The sequence below is a fragment of the Colletes gigas genome, unplaced genomic scaffold (assembly GCF_013123115.1).
Source record: "Colletes gigas isolate AHSC1104 unplaced genomic scaffold, ASM1312311v1 Colletes_gigas_Sc00033, whole genome shotgun sequence".
NCBI lineage: Eukaryota > Metazoa > Arthropoda > Insecta > Hymenoptera > Colletidae > Colletes > Colletes gigas.
The window spans coordinates 446,150-465,861 of NW_025106662.1; the positions used below are offsets into that span (position 1 = coordinate 446,150).

Sequence of the window (19,712 nt, forward strand, 5' to 3'; positions counted from 1 at the left end):
GGGAGGTGAAAAGGCTGGTGACCGCATCCTCGCATGGCATCCCGGAGGTCGGAGCGAAAGCTTCCGCGGGCCAAACACCGCTATGAATGTGTGTGTGAGTGGGCTGAAGCATGGGATATTTGCCGTGAGTTTTACCTAAGGCTGCAGGTTGGCCAGTTGGTTACAACTTACAACCAACGTGGCCACGCGGCCGGCGGCTTAGTCCATGTCACGGAGTCGGGGGCGCTGGTGACCAGGTGCCTGCGGTTGAGTGAGAATGCGGTGGTAAGAGTGCCTCTCACCGGGTGGGGTCAGAAAAGGTACGGCGTGGCGGGAGACTCTGTTATGGCTTACTAGTAGAGTTCCCGGTCCCTCGCCAGGCGCCTAAGGATGGTCACCGTGGGGTTTTAGCCGGTAAGAATCTGGCACTACCTGCCGGCCCTTCCTTCGGGTGGGCCCGCGGGTGTCCATAAGGATTTTACCACGTACAAAAAAAAAACAGTGTGAAAATTCAAAAGTACATGATACTTTATGATGGACTATACAGCTATCGACGACCAGTTTGCCCAAGCTTGTCGAGAAGTTGTTCGTTCCGTACAACAATAGTTGACGTGCCAAATATAATAGATCGAAAAATTGTTAGTTTCATTTAACTTTTACATATTATTGTTATGTACATTAGGAGAAGGCAAATGTGAGTCTTTCTCTCTCGACTTCCACGAGACGGTCCGAAATTACTTCGGGCAGCTTCCTAAAATCGAGAAAAAGGGCATGTATAAATTTGCCTTTGTCGACTCCGTAAATCTACCAGCTCACGTCAAAGAGAAAGTGATCACTGTTCCGCCATTGTGATAAATCAAACCACTGCTTGATAATTTACTATTTATTTTCTTCCTGGGATTAATTTATGAACTTTTAGAGTTCAATACTATAGCTTAGTCACTGGAAAAAATTCAGGGATACCTTTTATAACTATTCTGTTCAGAATTATTACGTTGTTACGTCCCGAGATAGTGGTTTAGGGAAAAAGGACGGTGGGTTGGTGCCCGTGGAGCGCTGAACCGCTCTGCCCGGCGAGACGCGCAAAAATCAAACTACTAAGTATGTTCGAAAAAGGGTTGGTAAAAGTTTATTCGTCTTCGTCTCGATTGTTAGATACAACTTGGTTGACTTTTAAAATCGATCTAATCCTCCGCGGAAATCTTCTCGTCGTCCTCGGTGTTCATCCCTTCTCCGGAATATTCCTCGATCCTCCTTCTGGATTGTCCTGGTCCAATCGGGGTTTGTGCCTTGCCCCATCCATCCGGATCGTCTTCGATCGATGATCCACCCCCGAGCCGAGTGGAGGTGGAGGTTACGCGGCCATGTTGGAGCGGGCGCGCGTGAGAGAGAGCGTGGGAGTCGAGAGAGAAAACGAGGCTAGCGGCCTAAACAACCCTTAAGAGAATTTATGACCCTTGTGAAAGTAAACGAAACTCGAAGCGAAGTGTCGCGAGGCCCTGCTGTGTGTCAAGACCATTGAAACTCTTAACGGAAATAGCTAATTTGGCACGGTCCGTAATAAACAAAAAGAAGGAACGACGGAAACTCCGATGTGTCGTGGTCTTTAGAAAATAAACTAAGTATCTGAAAAGAAGTGCCTTCCTTTCTCTCTATCTTCCCCAGCTTAATCGCCCACGTTGAAAAACACACAATCGTATTGTTTATTACAATACGCCGGTCCGTTTGGATTTCGCTCCTAACTAAAACGCAGTTACATGACTCTGCACTCGACGGTGAATAATCGGGTTACAATTAATTCCCGTTGTGGCGCTATGTGCATTAAACCTACGTTCACGTGATAACGTAACACCTCCCTTCTTATACAAAAAGGTGTTTTGATAAAACAGCTTTTAGGTAAACGCCGATATTCATTATTATTATCCTGTGGTAGGTCGGTGTCCGTTACAATATTTACGCGTACAATATTCTCATGCTTATCATGCCTCCATGTTTTCGAAATTACTTACCTCTCGCAGAAAAAATAGTTAATATTTCCCGGTACAGATGCTTATCGAAATATAAAGTTAATAATAGTCAGTGAGGTGATTCGCAATAACTATACATCATTGACAACTACAAGCAGAGGTACATAAGGTTAGAGGTAAGTGTGATATAAATTATATATATGGAGAACATAATTAGAGCGCAGTCCTGAATTCGCAGACTATTACATTGAGTAACCTTTACATTGGATATTACAGGTTAACTAATTTATTTAGTCTTCTTTGGAAGGAGAGTTCGGTCTTATATGTGCCAGTTTAAGTTTATTTGTGTGTACTATCTTAAATCTATTTTTCCCTAGCGCTAATTTTGCCGTTAAATCGCTGAATAATCGATTTATTTTGTAGGGACCTAGCCAATTACAATCGAATTTGGAGGTTTTGGGCTCCTTAAGCAGGTATACTATATCGTTTAAATTAAATTTACATGGCCTTAAGGTTCGGTCATAATAATTCTTACTTTTCTGTTTCGCTTTTTCTAGATTCTGTGCCGCAGTCGTCTGAGTGGTGGTCATTTAGATAGAATATAGTAGGAGCGGTAGGAGAAGGTGTTGGTTCGTTTATATCGGTATTTGTAATCAAAATCCTTTTCCCAACATTGATTCTGTTTTTGTCATTAGCATATTGTGCATTTAAAAGATTTCCTATGGGGTCTACCGAATTTACTACCGAGGTCACACCACTGGATTTCCCTGTGCAGTCCTGATCATCTCCATTCACCCTTTCATCTGGCCTCACTGGCCAGGATATACGCAAACCTCGGTCCACCTGACCGAGTTGCGTACTTCCATCCGGTTCTCCTGTCCGGATGGGATACTCACATTCATTCCCTTCCGGCCTCTCCCGCCGGGATACACGCAAACCTCGGTCCACCTGACCGAGTTGCAAACATCCATCCGGGTCTCCTACCCGGATGGGATACCCAGGCATACAGGGCGCCCCTCTCCCTTGAGACGATACAGGTTGCACATCGAGTACAGATTCCCTCTCACGGCCTCCGAAGCGGGTTCCTGGGGTTCGGACTATACACCCGTTAGCCAACAAAAGACCGAGTTGAGGAGACTCTGGGGTACTCGATTGGGGTGTTCCTTCAGGAAGTTCTCGCGTGAAATTCATTACTGAGCATGATTTTCCCGAATCAAAAGTCTTTAATACGTTGTTGGTGACCTCGCTTAATTTGCTCGCTGTTTTCCTGCGCGCTAGGAACACAGAGGCTATGAATCTATCGTTTTCCGCGGATAACGCTTCATCCGTCCTGTCCACTTCGGAATCTATGATTGGTGGTTTGTCTGCGCAGACGTGCACCCTTCCTAGACACCTCGGATTAGAATTGGAGTCCGCGCAAGATCGTACAAGTTGCAGTTGAAGACTGGAATTTATGTCGGCGACGACGGAATTACGTCAGGCAAATCAGACAATATCAGGTTTCATTCCTCCGCGAGTAATCTTATGACTTAAATATGCACTTTTCTTTTGCAGGAAACGACCTTTTTCTGATTGAAGAGCCAGTCCGGCGTTTTGCTTCCTCGGAGGAAAAGATATCGATGATAGGTTTTTAGCACCTCGCCAAAGTGCCTCTCTCTTTTCATTTGTTCGATGCGAAACGCTCGCTAGGCGTAACCGGCTGATATCTTAACGTCCTACCGTCGCTTTTCAAAATTGAAGAACTGCGTTTATAATAGAACTACCCGATCCGATTTTCGTTAATTCTTGATAGTCTACTATTCTCGCAAATTCTACAAATAAATTCGAAAGAAAGGCATTCGTGGACCGGATGATCGGCTAAACGCGCGGTTTCGCAATCAATCTACACATATAACGGAGAGAGACATGGGGCGACCAACTTTTCAGAGTATATCTCTTCTTTCGGGTTCCGTTCCTATCGCGCCTCTCGTTCGTTTCGAGCCTCTTCATAGAGGATGATCGTCCGATTCCGTTGATAATTTATCATTTTTCCCTGGGGCCGTACGAACAGAGGAAGACGTCGATCGACGGTTACCGCAAATTTCACGTGGTAAGATATATTTTATAAATATTTATCAGAGTTTAGTCAACATTTTTTTCAGCGTCCCTTTTGGTATGTTCCAAAACTAGTTTACTTCCTTTTCCTCCTTTTGCATAAATTACTTTAATATTAGTCAGTGGGTCTGATTTTAATTCTTTCTGTTTAATTAGGTGAAGTTGGGAGCCGGTGTCGACCAGAAATTCAGCGGAGCCGCGGTGGAAGTGATTGTGGGTCAAGGAGATGGAAATATCGCGCCCGTTGACGGAGTCCCCTTGGAGTTTAAAGGGTTAGCCCCTAGGTTCGCGGAGAGTAAGGGAACCGGGGGACGCGTATCCTTAGGGACATGATCGAAGCTGTTCCGACGGCACTGTCTTTCCGTGTGCCCTATCTTCCCGCATTGATGGCATTTCGGTGCATAGGGTCGAGGCCCGTGAAATCGATTATCAGCCTCGTGCCGACAAGCTGCGATCGGATGCCCGGGTTTCCCGCAACGAAAACAAACTCGCTCGTCTGCTTGTGTCCTAAATATTCTGGGCCGGTCCCGGGGGGTGTTCGTAAGTTTTGGGGTTCGCGTAAAATTCGTTAGCCCGTCTATTCTGGAGGCTGCCTTAATAGCCGATCGTAGATCCCGCAAATCATCTTTGGATATTATACCCGCGATAATATCGTTTCGCAGGCCCTTCAAAAAGTTGTGTACCGCGTTTTTCGTAAGTAATGCCTTGACCCCCACGAATTCCTCCGGTTTGAAACCCTCGCGCGCCGCCTGAATCCCGCGATCTAACATTCCATGTACCCTGTAGCCGAACTCCTCGATCGTTTCGTGATCGCGTCGCTGTACGTCCCACAATTCGCTTCGCGTGTCGTTAAGGTTAAATGTCCGGGGGTACGCGGATTTTATTAAATTAACTAGTGCTTCTACGGTCCGGGGAGGGTCGTCGCCTACGATGCCGCGGTAGGTTAGATATGGCATCCGGCTCTGTATCAACGCGAGTAAATACATTTTATCCTCGGCCCTAATCAACGAGTCCGCGAGCCTGCACTGGGCAATGAATTGTTCAACTTGGGCTGAATTCCCGTCGAAATGGGGTATAAAACTGGAAATCAAGTCGTATGGCATGCGTGACGGATATTTTGAAATTTCAGGCGACGGTATCGGTTCGGAAGATCGAGTCGGGGTTACGATAGGGTCAATGGACAGGGTTTGGGAGGAGCACGACATAGGAGGTGACGCGAACATGCTATTAATCATATTTGAGGGACCGTTCGTCGAATTATACCCTTGAACTAAAGACTGTACAGGAACTAAACCTGTTTCATTTACTCGCGACACTACAGTTCCGGGAGTAGGGGGTTCTACGCGGGAAGATTCCAGTAATTCCTCCATGAATACTCCCTTATCACCACGCAGACGTTTACGGCTTCCCTTAGCACTCACGTATTTGTTTAAGAACGGCGGCATTTTATCGATTGATTAATCTACTTAGTTCGAATAAATCAGACCAGTACAACTAAATTTAACTACTAGTCTGCGCTGCGATTATTATTAGTTTACTAAACTTACTAAAAGTACGACGGAAACGCTCTAGAATTTATTCACCAGTTCTCCTGCAACAGGGGTTTTCCGCTCGTCGTCGATCTGCTGAGTCGGCGGCCTGCGTCCCGGAAGATGTTCGGAATCGGCGATGGACTGGTCCGTGATGTCCTTCAGATGTTCCGATCGGCGGTGATGCTCGACTCTCTGCCCTTCAGGAACCTCGTTCAGTGGCGATCGTCTCTCCGTGTTGAATTAAGGCGAAAGTTCAACCGTGATGGTGAACAGGGTGCATGTGATAACGGTGGTGGCTTGCACGGCCGCCGAAATCACCCGTCTCCGGTATTTACCCGTGCCCTTAGGGAAACCGTGCGAAAACCCAAGGGAGAGCGGATGCACTGATTCTAATGTCCACTTTATATTGTAAAAGTTCAATAAAATAGTTCGTCACAATTAAGTCTATTGAAGCGTGCACTCGCGAGCCGGCAAAGTTTGTCTTATCTATTTAAACTGTCTATATATTTATTTTAAACTATCCCACCGCTGTCACCAAAATATGTTACGTCCCGAGATAGCGGTTTAGGGAAAAAGGACGGTGGGTTGGTGCCCGTGGAGCGCTGAACCGCTCTGCTCGGCGAGACGCGCAAAAATCAAACTACTAAGTATGTTCGAAAAAGGGTTGGTAAAAGTTTATTCGTCTTCGTCTCGATTGTTAGATACAACTTGGTTGACTTTTAAAATCGATCTGATCCTCCGCGGAAATCTTCTCGTCGTCCTCGGTGTTCATCCCTTCTCCGGAATATTCCTCGATCCTCCCTCTGGATTGTCCTGGTCCAATCGGGGTTTGTGCCTTGCCCCATCCATCCGGATCGTCTTCGATCGATGATCCACCCCCGAGCCGAGTGGAGGTGGAGGTTACGCGGCCATGTTGGAGCGGGCGCGCGTGAGAGAGAGCGTGGGAGTCGAGAGAGAAAACGAGGCTAGCGGCCTAAACAACCCTTAAGAAAATTTATGACCCTTGTGAAAGTAAACGAAACTCGAAGCGAAGTGTCGCGAGGCCCTGCTGTGTGTCAAGACCATTGAAACTCTTAACGGAAATAGCTAATTTGGCACGGTCCGTAATAAACAAAAAGAAGGAACGACGGAAACTCCGATGTGTCGTGGTCTTTAGAAAATAAACTAAGTATCTGAAAAGAAGTGCCTTCCTTTCTCTCTATCTTCCCCAGCTTAATCGCCCACGTTGAAAAACATACAATCGTATTGTTTATTACAATACGCCGGTCCGTTTGGATTTCGTTCCTAACTAAAACGCAGTTACATGACTCTGCACTCGACGGTGAATAATCGGGTTACAATTAATTCCCGTTGTGGCGCTATGTGCATTAAACCTACGTTCACGTGATAACGTAACACTAGCAATCATGCTCGGCTAATGTCCCACGTCCAGCTCGCTTCAAAGGTATATAAAATCTATATTTTTTAGTCTTACGCGTGCTTAAACTCTATTACATTAATTAACTAACTTTCCGCAATCTAGTTACATACTATCCAGTAACTAACTATTCGTAGTATAGGGACGAGGGGCAAGAGTCGGGAATGGCTCAGATTTGTTTTTTCTCTCGACTCCGTTGAGGCGATTCGAAGTGCATCTGCGCTTACTTTGGGTAGCTTTGCAGAATTGAGGAAGAGAGCGGGTGTCAGTTTGTCTTTGTCGATTCTCCGAAACTGTACGAGCTCACGTACACGTGATCTGGCATTGGTGTGCAAAAGTGGAATGAGGAGTTTCCGGTGCACCCAGAGCCCGGTCTGGTAACATTGCTGGTGCAGTGGCACTGCATGGCCGTTCGTCGAGTGGTTCGTGAGAAATTAGTGTGCATTTAATTCGTTACTTTTGATTTTTCTGCATGAACACCGTTGAGGGTCAGTGATGACCTCGTACACGTTGTCGAAGAAGACGTTTACGCCCATACCACCGGAGAAGGGCAGCTTTCCACTCGATCATGAGGGTATCTGCAAATTGGCTATGATCAAGTATATGAAGTGTTTATACGAAAATCGTAACGAAAACACGATGTGCAGAAGCGCCGCGAAAGATTATCTTGCTTGCCGAATGGATAATCAATTGATGGCGCAGGAAGAATGGACCAATATGGGTTACGCTGATCAGGTCAAGGAGACATAACAGCAACGATTTATTGCCAATCGATTCACTTATCGAAGTCTTTTAACGATCGACCAGTATTTACGAACATTTATGCCTGGTTAATTTTATTTCGTCTTTGAAAATAAATTCTACGGTTTTTAAAAAACGTGTATAAATTTCTAATAATGCACACCGTATATACATATATATGTATATATATATATGTATGCGTGTATAGGTAAAAAGAATCGACGTCTTTAATAGTGAATTTCTCTTATTATATGAACAAATTAACGTGACACGTAATTTCAGTGCAGTGAATGGACTTCTAAACCAATTACTGTTCATTTTAAAACGATTCGTTACGTAGAGACGATCGCACACTCGTAGAAATTTAAGGAGGCTAAGATAAACAGCTGTTAAGCCTAGAAATCCTTTAGTTGTAATTTTTTCTGTTAACTGTTAAGGTATTTTGAGTCGACCGATCTATTCGTAGTAAAGCATTTATTGTTGTATTTAGGCGGACCAGGCCTATTTTGTCGATATTATAGACAGCACAGAGTTACATTTTATATAGTAAGAAGTAGTGAGTAACAAAACATTAAAAAGGAAAAACAAATACCGGTCTGTAAAAATGTCGAGCATGTCTAGAAAGAAGGTTTTGATCGGTTGTACAGGCAGCGTAGCCACGATTAAACTGCCACAATTGGTAGAGATATTATGGCAAAACAATTTGGAAGTAAGAATAGTGGTTACAGAGAAAGCCAAGCACTTTTTGAAAGAGGCAGAATTGCCTATAGGGATTCAAGTTTTATCGGACACCGTAGAATGGGCTGCCTGGCAAGATAGAGGTGACCCAGTGTTACATATCGATTTAGTTAAATGGGCCGATTTGTTCTTAATCGCTCCATTAGATGCTAACACACTGGGCAAGATAGCTAGCGGTATATGTGATAATATTTTGACGTGTGTTGCACGTGCTTGGAATCCTTCAAAACCTTTGGTCTTTTGCCCTGCTATGAACACAAAAATGTGGGAACATCCTGTCACTGCACCACAGGTATGAATTAATATCTAGCTCTAATACAATTTTCAATTACTTCAAATAATTTTTAGTTACGGAGTTATTAAATTTTATACAGCGCATGCAGGGTCATTTTCACTCAGATAATTGCGCTTAAGGAGCTTTAAGATTAACAATTTTGTCGTTGAATTAAAATTATTCAGATGAAAAAATTTTTAATATTTTTACGAGTTTTGTTAACGTTAGATTTACGGACATTCATTGTATATATTTTTATAGAAAGATATGGAAAATATGGTTTTTCTTTTAATTAGAATATAATACTAACAAATTAACATAAATTGCTGAGAAATAATGTTTGCAAGTTCTGTAACCATAAGTATGAAAAACGGATAAATGGATGGGTTCCGTAAATCTAGCGTTAAAGTTTGTTTAACGTGGATGTTATGGTATTGTGTAATTCATTTTGAATATTTTTACCCTATTCAGATAGCCCTGCTTAAGTCCTGGGGATACAAGGAGGTGACTTGCATTTCTAAAACACTTATGTGCGGTGATACTGGAATGGGCGGAATGGCGGAAGTAGACACTATTGTTCAAACTACGTTGAGATTGATCAATCCTTGGGATCCGTATCCGCCACCAGATCTACGTATCTAATATCGGGAAACGAAATATTCGACGGAAAGCTTTTATCATCGTACAGATTGAATGTGAAATATTTTATGAGGAAAAAAAAAATAAATAAATTTAAAGATAGAGAGTTCGTAATGCGTGCCACGGCGAAATTCAAATAATTTATGCTCACAGTTAAAATTCATGTCCAATAACAAGTTTCAACTTGTACGATTACGCTTTTCTGAATGCACCGTGGTCGCAATATTTTGTTGCTCAAGTAAAATGTTTGTAGAACGTCTGCGCCAAGGAATATATTCAAGATGGAGTTCACATACTACTGCAGAATGAAAAAAAAGAAAATTGTAAAGAAATTCTGTTCACATATCGTGTAAAAAATTGACCCATCAAATAAATGTGTACATGTTTTGTTAAATATATGAGTTAAATAATATTTCAAGGTTTTTTTATTGTAGAAGTAATGTAATTACAACCTATTTGTTATTTATCGATTGAAAGTAGTTTGGGACGGGCATTAGGTAGAATAAAGAATTGTCATTTATTATTAAAATTCTTTATTAAAATTATTTAAAAATTACTTTATTAAAATTACTTTAATTATACATTATTAGTATAAGGGAAGTGCGTTAAAATTTTAGTCGCTTGTAGACTTGAACGCGTACGCGCGTAAGCGTTCGTGTCCATACGCGACTTTACATAAATATCACAGTTTACAAATATTTGCTAAAATATGCTATAAAAAATAACCCGAGAGAAAGTGTTGGCAGTGCTGACGCGTCGCTCGAGTCCATGATCTTTGATTTTCTTGGATAACTTTCAACGTCATTCGTTTCCAATTCTCGAGGGCAGCCCATCCAGACTGGCGCCGAGAGTTTCTGTTTCTCGTGGGCGACTTTCATCCTTAAGTCATCGAATTCCCAAAAGCCCTTCCCTTTGAAGAAATACGTCTTGCCTAGAAAAGAAATATTTTACGTAATATTCATCTCTTTTTTTATTGAATAAGCTCGCGATTGGTTAACTGCTGTAACTTAGTAAAAAATAGTACAATTTTTATGGGGTTTAAAATTTCATTCAGAATTTTTAACATACAATGTTACTTTAACGCCATTTAACTTCACGACTTTTCTTACTTTGTTTTTTGTCAAAAATATGTAGTCTGTCTTGCCTACCACGGCAAACGATTGATATCTTTTTGTAAAAATACCGGACAAAATTTGGTATCAAATCCTGGTTAGCTTTCAATGTAAATGGGAAATATACATATAGCAAAGATGAAAGGAGAGAAATGGTTTTTGGTTTTTGTCGATCCGACTTTTCGTTTTGGATATATTGTAATTTATGTAAAGGGATAATTTTTTTAATTTGACTATTTCTGTATCTGTCTGACGCGCGCGTCGGGCCTCTCTCTCGCGCGTAAGTCGAGACAGTCTCGTGACCAGACAGTCGTAGTATTTCCAAGAATTTACTACGTACTGTTTACTATTTACACGCGCGGTCAATGACCTCGCATCGACGTCATCAATGAAAAGTAAACAAACGCTTCGGACCCCTATATCTCCGGAACTAGCCACCGAATCGACTTGAAACTAAAATCGTTGTATCTCAGGAATTAATTACGCTATCGACATGTACGAACGCTCATTTTAAAGGGCATTTCATCCCCCATCCGACGAACATAACGACTATTATAATTTTTGCTGTCTTCTATGTTTATTTTAAAATTTACTTTGATTCTATGCACCCAAAGAAGTTTCAGCAATTCCTATTGATTATAGGACTGATGTGCGATAAAACTGGATTATAAAAATTGTTTATTTAATCGAAAAAGAATGTTAATTTGTACACAGGATGTTTGCATAACTACTAGCCAGCATGTTTCCGTAAATAATTTATTTTTCGGGACTTAACTACGGTATCGCAACAAAATTCGTTTTCAAGGACGTTTTAGCGTAGTTTGTAAATTTTCTGTATGAAAAGGTAAGACTCACCGTTCTTCCACTGGAAAACAGCGTCGATATCGTTCCCAACATTAGCGAACATACTTATGTCTCTTGGATAATCCAGTTCTACTTGGTTGACAGATTCATCGAACCTGCATGAACAAATTGGTAATATTTGTCACGATATTTTGTGCATCCAATAACACTATACAAAATTAACCGTACCTCCAATACATGGATCCGCTGAAGAAATAAGTTTTTCCATTGTGCCCCCAAATCATCGCCCCATCAACCTTTTCCAACGAATCCGGAAGTCCCAGTACCGTTAATGGTTTCGGATAACCGGGCTCGAGATTGTTGGCGTTGAAAACGTAATACAGTTTCCCGATGAAAAATACTATCTTCTTGTCCGGCCTCTCGTAAACTGCATCCACGTGATCGATATCCTCGGAAAGATTAAACAAACGCGTAATTTCCGCCGGGTATCCCTCGTACAATCCTTGGTCGCCGATTCTCCACAGATACTGGAAAAATCAATGCAACTAACAATTATTTTAATTAATTCCCAAGGGACACTCAATTTTTCTTCGATCGATCATTGGAATAATTATCTTATTTTTAATTATGCCTAATTTAATTGTACTTGCCAGGATCAACTATTGGATGTACCCATAAGTTATTAAGTATTTGTAAGAGTTGTTTTGATACTCGTGCAAGGTATTCAATTAAGTATATTTCCGTGTTACGTTTAACGAGCATTGAAGTTTTCGATAAAACATATCTCTTGCATATCATTTTTATCGAATAAATTTTATATTTGTATCTATTGGACGGTCATTGAAAAAAATCGTTATTATAATAGAAAATAATTCGTTTTGTAACGTTAGAAATAGTATTGCAAATCGAAAGATATCGTTTGATTTTTTAGAAAAAATATATATTCAGGCAACAGTATATTCGAAGAAGAAAACTCTTTAGACGGAACAAGATAGTCCAACTTCCATGGCTTCGGGGGTTCTTACCGACGATGAGCTGAAACTTTTAGAGGATTTGAAAGTTCGTAGTTGGCTTCGTCAGGGATCTGCGGTCGTGTCTAAGTTCGCTTTCGGTTGTTGTCTATCTAAGTTCGTGTCATGGATTATCAATCAACTGCCACGGTATCTAATTGGTTACATGATCTAGCCTAGTCTCAATGGTGTAGAAACATTTCCTAAAAATTTGAATCTTTTCATTCTTACGGTGTTAAAACTTGACGTGCCACGACCAGAATGTTACAGAAACTTTTATTTATTTTAATCGGATACGAGTTACCCTATACGGGATGTTCGCGTTAAACTTGAGTATGAAAACGAAAGGAGGAAAAGTTTTAATATTTTTTATGTACAATAAGGTGAACGATACCGATTTTGTCGAAAAACGAAGGTGACCATTAATTTAAACATTTTTTAAAATTCTCCTTAAAAAATGCAAAATTGTCGAAGATACACGGCTCTGTGCACAAAAAAATTATTCTTGCAATAAATTTCTAATTTAATTATGCAATACAATGTCATTCGATTTTTTATCTCAGATCAAAGGAAAAAAATGCTAGACTGCACGTCGATCAACGCCGTCGACACAAGGAAGAACATTTATTATATCATCCAAAGTCGATAAAGCGTAACGGAAAAAAATATTTGTATCTTGAAATGTTAAAAAAATATACGTGAAAAGCGGAGAAAAGTTTCATCAAACCTTTATGCTATAAAAAAAATTGTCAAATATCATTTTACATGAGTCTCCCCCATTAAGAAGCGTTACCCTATACAGGGTGTTCGCGTTAAATTCGAATATGAAAAAAACGAAAGGTGGAAAAGTTTTAATATTTTTTATGTACAATAGGTGAACGATAACGATTTTATTAAATCGTTTCCCTCTTTCGTTTGTTTTCATATACTCAACGTTCGTGAGAAAACACGCTCGATTCTAGTATAAATTTTTCAGCTTCGAATAAATTCTTTAAAGGGTATAGCCGAATAAGTGGGTCAAATGTGCCCCCAAACCGAATGGAACGAGCCACGGGCCATTCGATAGCAAAAAAAAAATAACCCCTGTGTGCAAATTTTTAACTTGAAATCTCGACCGTGGGGGTAGTAATGGGGTGAAAACGAAAATCATGTTTTTGAATTATTTCTCTTGACCTATTGAGTAAAAAAATGTAAAAAAATTCAGAGACATTTCGGGTACCGGGGTACATACTTTGGGAGATTTTCAGATTTTTTGATTGAAGAACCAGTTAGTGAAAAATAAAAAACAGCAAAAAATGCCGAAAAATGCCGATTACGTATTGAAGGAGGCCCGGAACTACTTTTATACTTTTACAGTAAACAGGTATTACTATTACTATTACTCTCAATTTTTTTCAGATTTTTCATTTTGGTGCGCCGCAGTGAAAAAAAATAAAAACCGAGTTTTTCCTCGTTTTCTGCGTATTAGAGTAACTTACACGTTGAATTTTTATGCATCCTTCAATATATAAGTGTTTTGTAGACTGTTTAATGTTTCTACACTAAGCAGAATTACATAACAATTGAAACAAATAAAATAAAGCCAACCATTGGGTGTATATATCCTAAAAAATCAACGATATTTTCAACGGCGTCGATGGCGCAGCGTTAGAGTGTCCGATTGCTGAACCGCTGGAAGTTTTTTTACCGTAGGTTCGAGTCTCTCTTCTGGACTTAGTATTTTTTTTTCTTCATTATTTTTTTTTTCAAATTCTAACTATATAACAATGCTTTATATTTATTTATAAATGTTCTGATAGCATTTTACAAATATTTTAACCTGAAATATGTATAAATATAGTTTTGGAGTGTTTTTTGCATTTTTATTTTTTTTGTCAACCACGATTATTGTTTAACATCTCTTACACTGAAATTAATGTGAAATGTTAGTTTTCAAATCTCTTACCTTTGACTATTGTGAATGGATCGGAGCAGAAGATTGTATATTGGCTTACTATTACTTCTTCTCGCCCTTCGATCAAGCAGATCTTTCCTTCTCGTTCTCTTTCTTTGATAAATATGAATGTTTGCTACGGCTTCAGTATCTAACGTAGACATGTAAGGGCCATTCCACGCCAAATCTATTAACCCACTCTCTGCCAATGATACTTTTTTCTAATAAACCCATTTTTAAGTACCAGTTTGATCGTTTCATGCTTATTTTTGAATGAAGTATCATTGCTCGATGGAAACCACGGGGAAAAATGATTAATTGTCCTACCTGCGTTACGAAGGAAATAAAGGTTCGTTGGGTGAGGGCCCAGACCGTTCAGGTCAATGGGTGATTGTCGCGTTCGGGTTTCACAATGTATTTTTTAATTACTCAGTTCAAGCTACTGTATGCGATGGGATTTATACATAATTACTTGGCATGGTCCGTAGAGGTTGGTCCTACAAGTGTTTTCATTATCTTTAAAACCAGCAGTAAGGAAAAGATAATAACCCTTACATGTCTACGTTAGATACTAAAGCCGCAGCAAACATTCATATTTATCAAAGAAAGAGAACGAGAAGGAAAGATCTGCTTGATCGAAGGGCGAGAAGAAGCAATAGTAAGGCAATATACAATCTTCTGCTCCGATCCATTCACAGTAGTCAAAGGTAAGAGATTTGAAAACTAACATTTCACATTAATTTCAGTGTAACAGATGTTAAACAATAATCGTGGTTGACAAAAAAAATAAAAACGCAAAAACACTTCAAGACTATATTTATACATATTTCAGGTTAAAATATTTGTAAAATGCTATCAGAACATTTATAAATAAATATAAAGCATTGTTATATAGATAGAATTTGAAAAAAAAAATAATGAAGAAAAAAAAATACTAAGTCCAGAAGAGAGACTCGAACCTACGGTAAAAAAACTTCCAGCGGTTCAGCAGTCGGACACTCTAACGCTGCGCCATCGACACCGTTGAAAATATCGTTGATTTTTTAGGATATATACACCCAATGGTTGGCTTTATTTTATTTGTTTCAATTGTTATGTAATTCTGCTTAGTGTAGAAACATTAAACAGTCTACAAAACACTTATATATTGAAGGATGCATAAAAATTCAACGTGTAAGTTACTCTAATACGCAGAAAACGAGGAAAAACTCGGTTTTTATTTTTTTTCACTGCGGCGCACCAAAATGAAAAATCTGAAAAAAATTGAGAGTAATAGTAATAGTAATACCTGTTTACTGTAAAAGTATAAAAGTAGTTCCGGGCCTCCTTCAATACGTAATCGGCATTTTTCGGCATTTTTTGCTGTTTTTTATTTTTCACTACCTGGTTCTTCAATCAAAAAATCTGAAAATCTCCCAAAGTATGTGCCCCGGTACCCGAAATGTCTCTGAATTTTTTTACATTTTTTTACTCAATAGGTCAAGAGAAATAATTCAAAAACATGATTTTCGTTTTCACCCCATTACTACCCCCACGGTCGAGATTTCAAGTTAAAAATTTGCACACAGGGGTTATTTTTTTTTTGCTATCGAATGACCCGTGGCTCGTTCCATTCGGTTTGGGGGCACATTTGACCCCCTTATTCGGCTATACCCTTTGTTTCTATGTGGGTTCACTACTCACTCGTCCTTTGAACACGAAGATTTCCCTTCGAATAATGCTAATGGCGTCGTAGCTGGTGTCACATTTATCTGGCACGTCGGACCTGGGCGTCGGTGTCCATCGATGCCTCGGTCTTTGAGTGTTTGTTGTTCTCATAGTGGTGGTGGTCGATGTCGTGTGATGCCTGTGAGGCTTGTGAGGCCTCTGAGGTCGATCGTCCGGTCTCTCCGTCCTATAATCCGGCTTTTGAGGGTAACGATCAGGGCGTCGAGGTCGGTCGTCGTTTGGATAGTGATTCGGTCTGGTCGGTCGTGTTCTCCATGGCCTGTAGGTCGTTCCGACGCTTGTCGTTGTCCTCTGCGTTGTTGGATGTAACGGAGGCGACGGACCACCCGGTAGATCCGCCCAAAGTTTCTCCTCGGGATCGCCTGGAACATGATCACGCGCTCTTCATTAGTCCTTGTCAACTCAAACTTTTATCCCCTTGAAAATCTATTAAATTTTCATTCAACTCTCCCGTACAATTTCTAGTACTACTAGACACACGTGTATTTATTTGTACCAAAGAATTCATTCATTCTCGTTCAGAAAAGTAAGAGCTTGTGCAATTCTTATTAGGAATTACGAATCATTTTTACCACTTCTGTTTATAAATTATAAATTAACAAAATCTTTCACGTTGAATTTTTCTCAGAAATGATTCTATTTCTTCCTAATAATAATCGACACATCCTTGTCAGATAATATTTTTTTAACCTAGTACACAACGTGTTAAATTTCTTTAAAAGGGAACCGACGAAAAAGTAAACTCTTGGATCGTATTATTAATTATAATAACGAAACGAAAACGACAGATACTCGAAGAAATGTATAATGCAAAGAAAATAAATGTTCGTTCATTCTCTTATAGAAAAGTAGAGTAAATTTTCAAAAATCCAATCGACTAAATTTATTACAATTTTTATTAGGAATTACGAATCATTTTGACCACTTCTGTTTATAAATTAACGAAATCTTTGACAATGAATTTTTCTCAGAATTGACTTTATTTTTTCTCCAATAATCGACGCATCTTTGTCAGATAACATTTTTTTAGCCTAGTGAACGACGTGTTAAATTTCTTTAAAAGGGAACCGACGAAAAAGAAAAGCTCTTGGATCGTATTATTAATTATAATAATGAAACGAAAACAATAAATACTCGAAGAAATGTATAATGCAATGAATCATTCATTTTCTTCTAGAAAAGTAGAGTAAATTTTCAAAAATCCAGTCGAGTAAATTTGTTACAATTCTTATTAGGAATTACGAATCATTTTTACACCACTTTCAGTAGTTCTAGCATTAATTAGAGACGTTTATAAATCAACGAAAACTTTTTTTTCGAATAACTGACGCAGCTTTGTCAGACAATATTTTTTTAGCCTAATGCACGTAGTGTTAAATTTCTTTAAAAGGGAATCAACGAAAAGGGAAAGCTACTGGATCGTGTTATTAATTATAATGAGAATACGTGCGAATCGACTCGCATAAAAAGGTACGGGAACGAAAGGAACGAGACGGGAAACTTATTTAAAAATCCGGTCTATTATCCGTCGAAGATGATTCGGTCCTGAATTCATTTCCAATACGCCCGGAGGAACGGGAGAAAAATTTATTCCAGACTTCGCGATGAAATCAATTTATCATGTCGCCGTTCGTCGGATCCGCCCCCTTAAAAAGGGACATTCTTATTTGCGTATCCACCGCACTGGATACAATTTCTGCAAACCCAGACACAGTCTTACTTTCTGATTTATTAGAGTCAGGGATTCTTGGAAAATGCGAGTACAATATTTTTTAAAAACAACCTTTCAAACTTCGAACATACGCGTTTTTCTAATTCTCGTCTAGGCTCAATTTTAAATTCATTTTAGTTTTCTTTACATTTTTCCTCCGAGGAAAGAAGTTAATTTTTCCATCAAACGTTACGAAGCTTTCCAATTTTCCATTCCTTTAATTTAAAACCATGGTCGATACCAGAGTAAATTATCTAACTTAGAAGATTTATTCCGTTTCTTTAATTTTATGTTAATTAGCAAACAATAGAAGGAATCTGGGTAAATAAATTATTTATTAAAGATGCCTCCCTGTATATTCAAAAAGGGTTTTATATCAGACAAAATTTGTAAATATCAATTAACGAAAATCCTCGAGATTTCTGGATTAAGTAGAAATATCAACGCATGGTCAGACACGATTAAAATTAATTTTCTCGAGAACGAGACGCCCTATTAAAAAATGTTACTCTATATTATATTCGATTCACTTTTAAAGTTGTTGAAAATCCCTTCTTAAAGGCTGGAATTGGCGTAGCTAAGAATGTTGTAGTTTCTGCTATCGGTTTGTTTATCCGTTCCTCTGGGTCCTCTCTTCTACCGGGTGCAGATTTCGCTAATTAGTAGCTCCCCAGCGAATATTAATTATCATTCGATTCTGGGACACACGCTGTTCCTGAATAATGCAATAATGCAGATAGCGGGGTTGCGCGTGATGTATACTTTACCCGACGCGATGTATTATGCATACGGTTTATTGCTGGTGACTTCTTACCGTCGTAATTAGGGGATAGTTTTCGGAGAAACTTAACCATTCTATTTCCTCTGTCTTGGCTTTCCTTCCTTGGGAAACGGATTACACTTTTATCTTAAATAATTTCATTTGTTTCGAATCAAATGTCTCTCGTTTAATTAGTTTCAAGAGTTTTATTTTATTTAATTTTTATTTTTTTTTACAAATTATTGTGTGTAATGTTTTTTCAATTTTTGTTCAAAATTAGTATTTGGTCCATTTCACATCAATTGGTTTTTTTTTTACAGATAATCGTCAGACGTTGAATTTTCAAAAGCCACTATACTGACTCGAGATGTCGATTTCGATAAAAATGATCAATTCTTGGGTGTGTTTTAAGTTGTTGACGACGAATATGGAGATACAAACTCAGAAATTTCTTTTTAAATTAGTGTTTGGTTCGTTCCTAATCAATTACGATCCTAATTTTAATCTGGAATTAAAAGGCTCGTATCTCGAAATCTCTTTACGTCGGCTATTCTGCTTCGCGGTTTTCATCTCGACTTCAGGTTTCTCCTTTAACTCAAGGACGGCATACTGCCTTGCGATTAAGTGACACTCTTTCTGATGCTAATGAATTTTTAACGCCGTTGCTACGTCGGCAGATCCAAGACGGAAGACCGAATTGTTCGATAGACGTTACTCGAGGACTACTTTCTAAAGTACCTTAGCAAATTCTTTAACAATTACTATTAAAACGTAAGAACAAATCGAACATTGAAGATAATTATAATCTTAATGAAAGTAGCAAAGAAAAATAATAACCTTCGAAAGTAAATGTACGTTCATAGGGCCAAATTTGCAAAAATCTAATTTCATTCATACTTTTACAACAAAATTGTTATTCTTCTAGACTGAAGACTTTTATTACCATACAGAAATTCATTTTAAAGTGTACTGCACAATCTAAAAATCATTTCTATCTTGGTGATTTAAATTGGATGCTAAGAAAATCTAGTCTCATTCATACTTTTACAGCAAAATAACTATTCTTCCAGACTGAAGTCTTCTATTATCATATAGAAATTCATTTTAAGATTTACTACACATTCTAAAAATCATTTCTATCTTGGAAATTTTAAATGGATGCTAAGAAAATCTAGTCTCATTCATACTTTTACAGCAAAATTACTATTCTTCCAGACTGATGGCTTCTATTACCACGCAAAAATTCATTTTAAAATTTACTGCACAATCTAAA

The 19,712-nt window shown here is 39.0% G+C and overlaps 3 protein-coding genes across 4 annotated transcripts in view; 2 read left to right on the forward strand and 1 right to left on the reverse strand.

Moving 5' to 3' along the window:
* The first annotated feature begins 7,175 nt into the window (after positions 1-7,175).
* Positions 7,176-7,746, forward strand: LOC122402097 (cytochrome c oxidase assembly protein COX19). Its single transcript, XM_043404631.1, has one exon. The coding sequence runs from the start codon at positions 7,485-7,487 to the stop codon at positions 7,737-7,739; it is 255 nt and encodes an 84-aa protein (XP_043260566.1). The 5' UTR covers positions 7,176-7,484; the 3' UTR covers positions 7,740-7,746.
* Positions 7,747-8,326: 580 nt separating this feature from the next.
* LOC122402096 (phosphopantothenoylcysteine decarboxylase) lies at positions 8,327-9,753 on the forward strand. Its single transcript, XM_043404630.1, has 2 exons — positions 8,327-8,760; positions 9,214-9,753. Exons 1-2 carry the CDS (start codon positions 8,335-8,337, stop codon positions 9,382-9,384), a joined length of 597 nt encoding a protein of 198 aa, XP_043260565.1. The 5' UTR covers positions 8,327-8,334; the 3' UTR covers positions 9,385-9,753.
* A 231-nt stretch (positions 9,754-9,984) lies between these two features.
* LOC122402161 (matrix metalloproteinase-2) overlaps positions 9,985-19,712 on the reverse strand; it is a 159,264-nt gene continuing 149,536 nt past the window's right edge. For both annotated transcript variants that reach the window (XM_043404752.1, XM_043404753.1), the window contains 4 exons: positions 15,924-16,330; positions 11,526-11,824; positions 11,349-11,452; positions 9,985-10,312 (listed from right to left, as the gene is read on the reverse strand). In XM_043404752.1, coding sequence (XP_043260687.1) covers positions 10,071-10,312; positions 11,349-11,452; positions 11,526-11,824; positions 15,924-16,330 — 1,052 coding nt within the window. In that variant the 3' untranslated portion in view covers positions 9,985-10,070. The remainder of the gene's footprint in view (positions 10,313-11,348; positions 11,453-11,525; positions 11,825-15,923; positions 16,331-19,712) is intronic.

What these genes read in the sequence shown, in the direction of transcription:
- LOC122402097 (XM_043404631.1), top strand. Translation starts at nt 7,485, where the DNA reads ATGACCTCGTACACGTTGTCGAAGAAGACGTTTACGCCCATACCACCG.
- LOC122402096 (XM_043404630.1), top strand. Translation starts at nt 8,335, where the DNA reads ATGTCGAGCATGTCTAGAAAGAAGGTTTTGATCGGTTGTACAGGCAGC. An exon ending in ATCCTGTCACTGCACCACAG is followed by an intron (nt 8,761 to 9,213) that starts GTATGAATTAAT and finishes TACCCTATTCAG; the next exon opens with ATAGCCCTGCTTAAGTCCTG.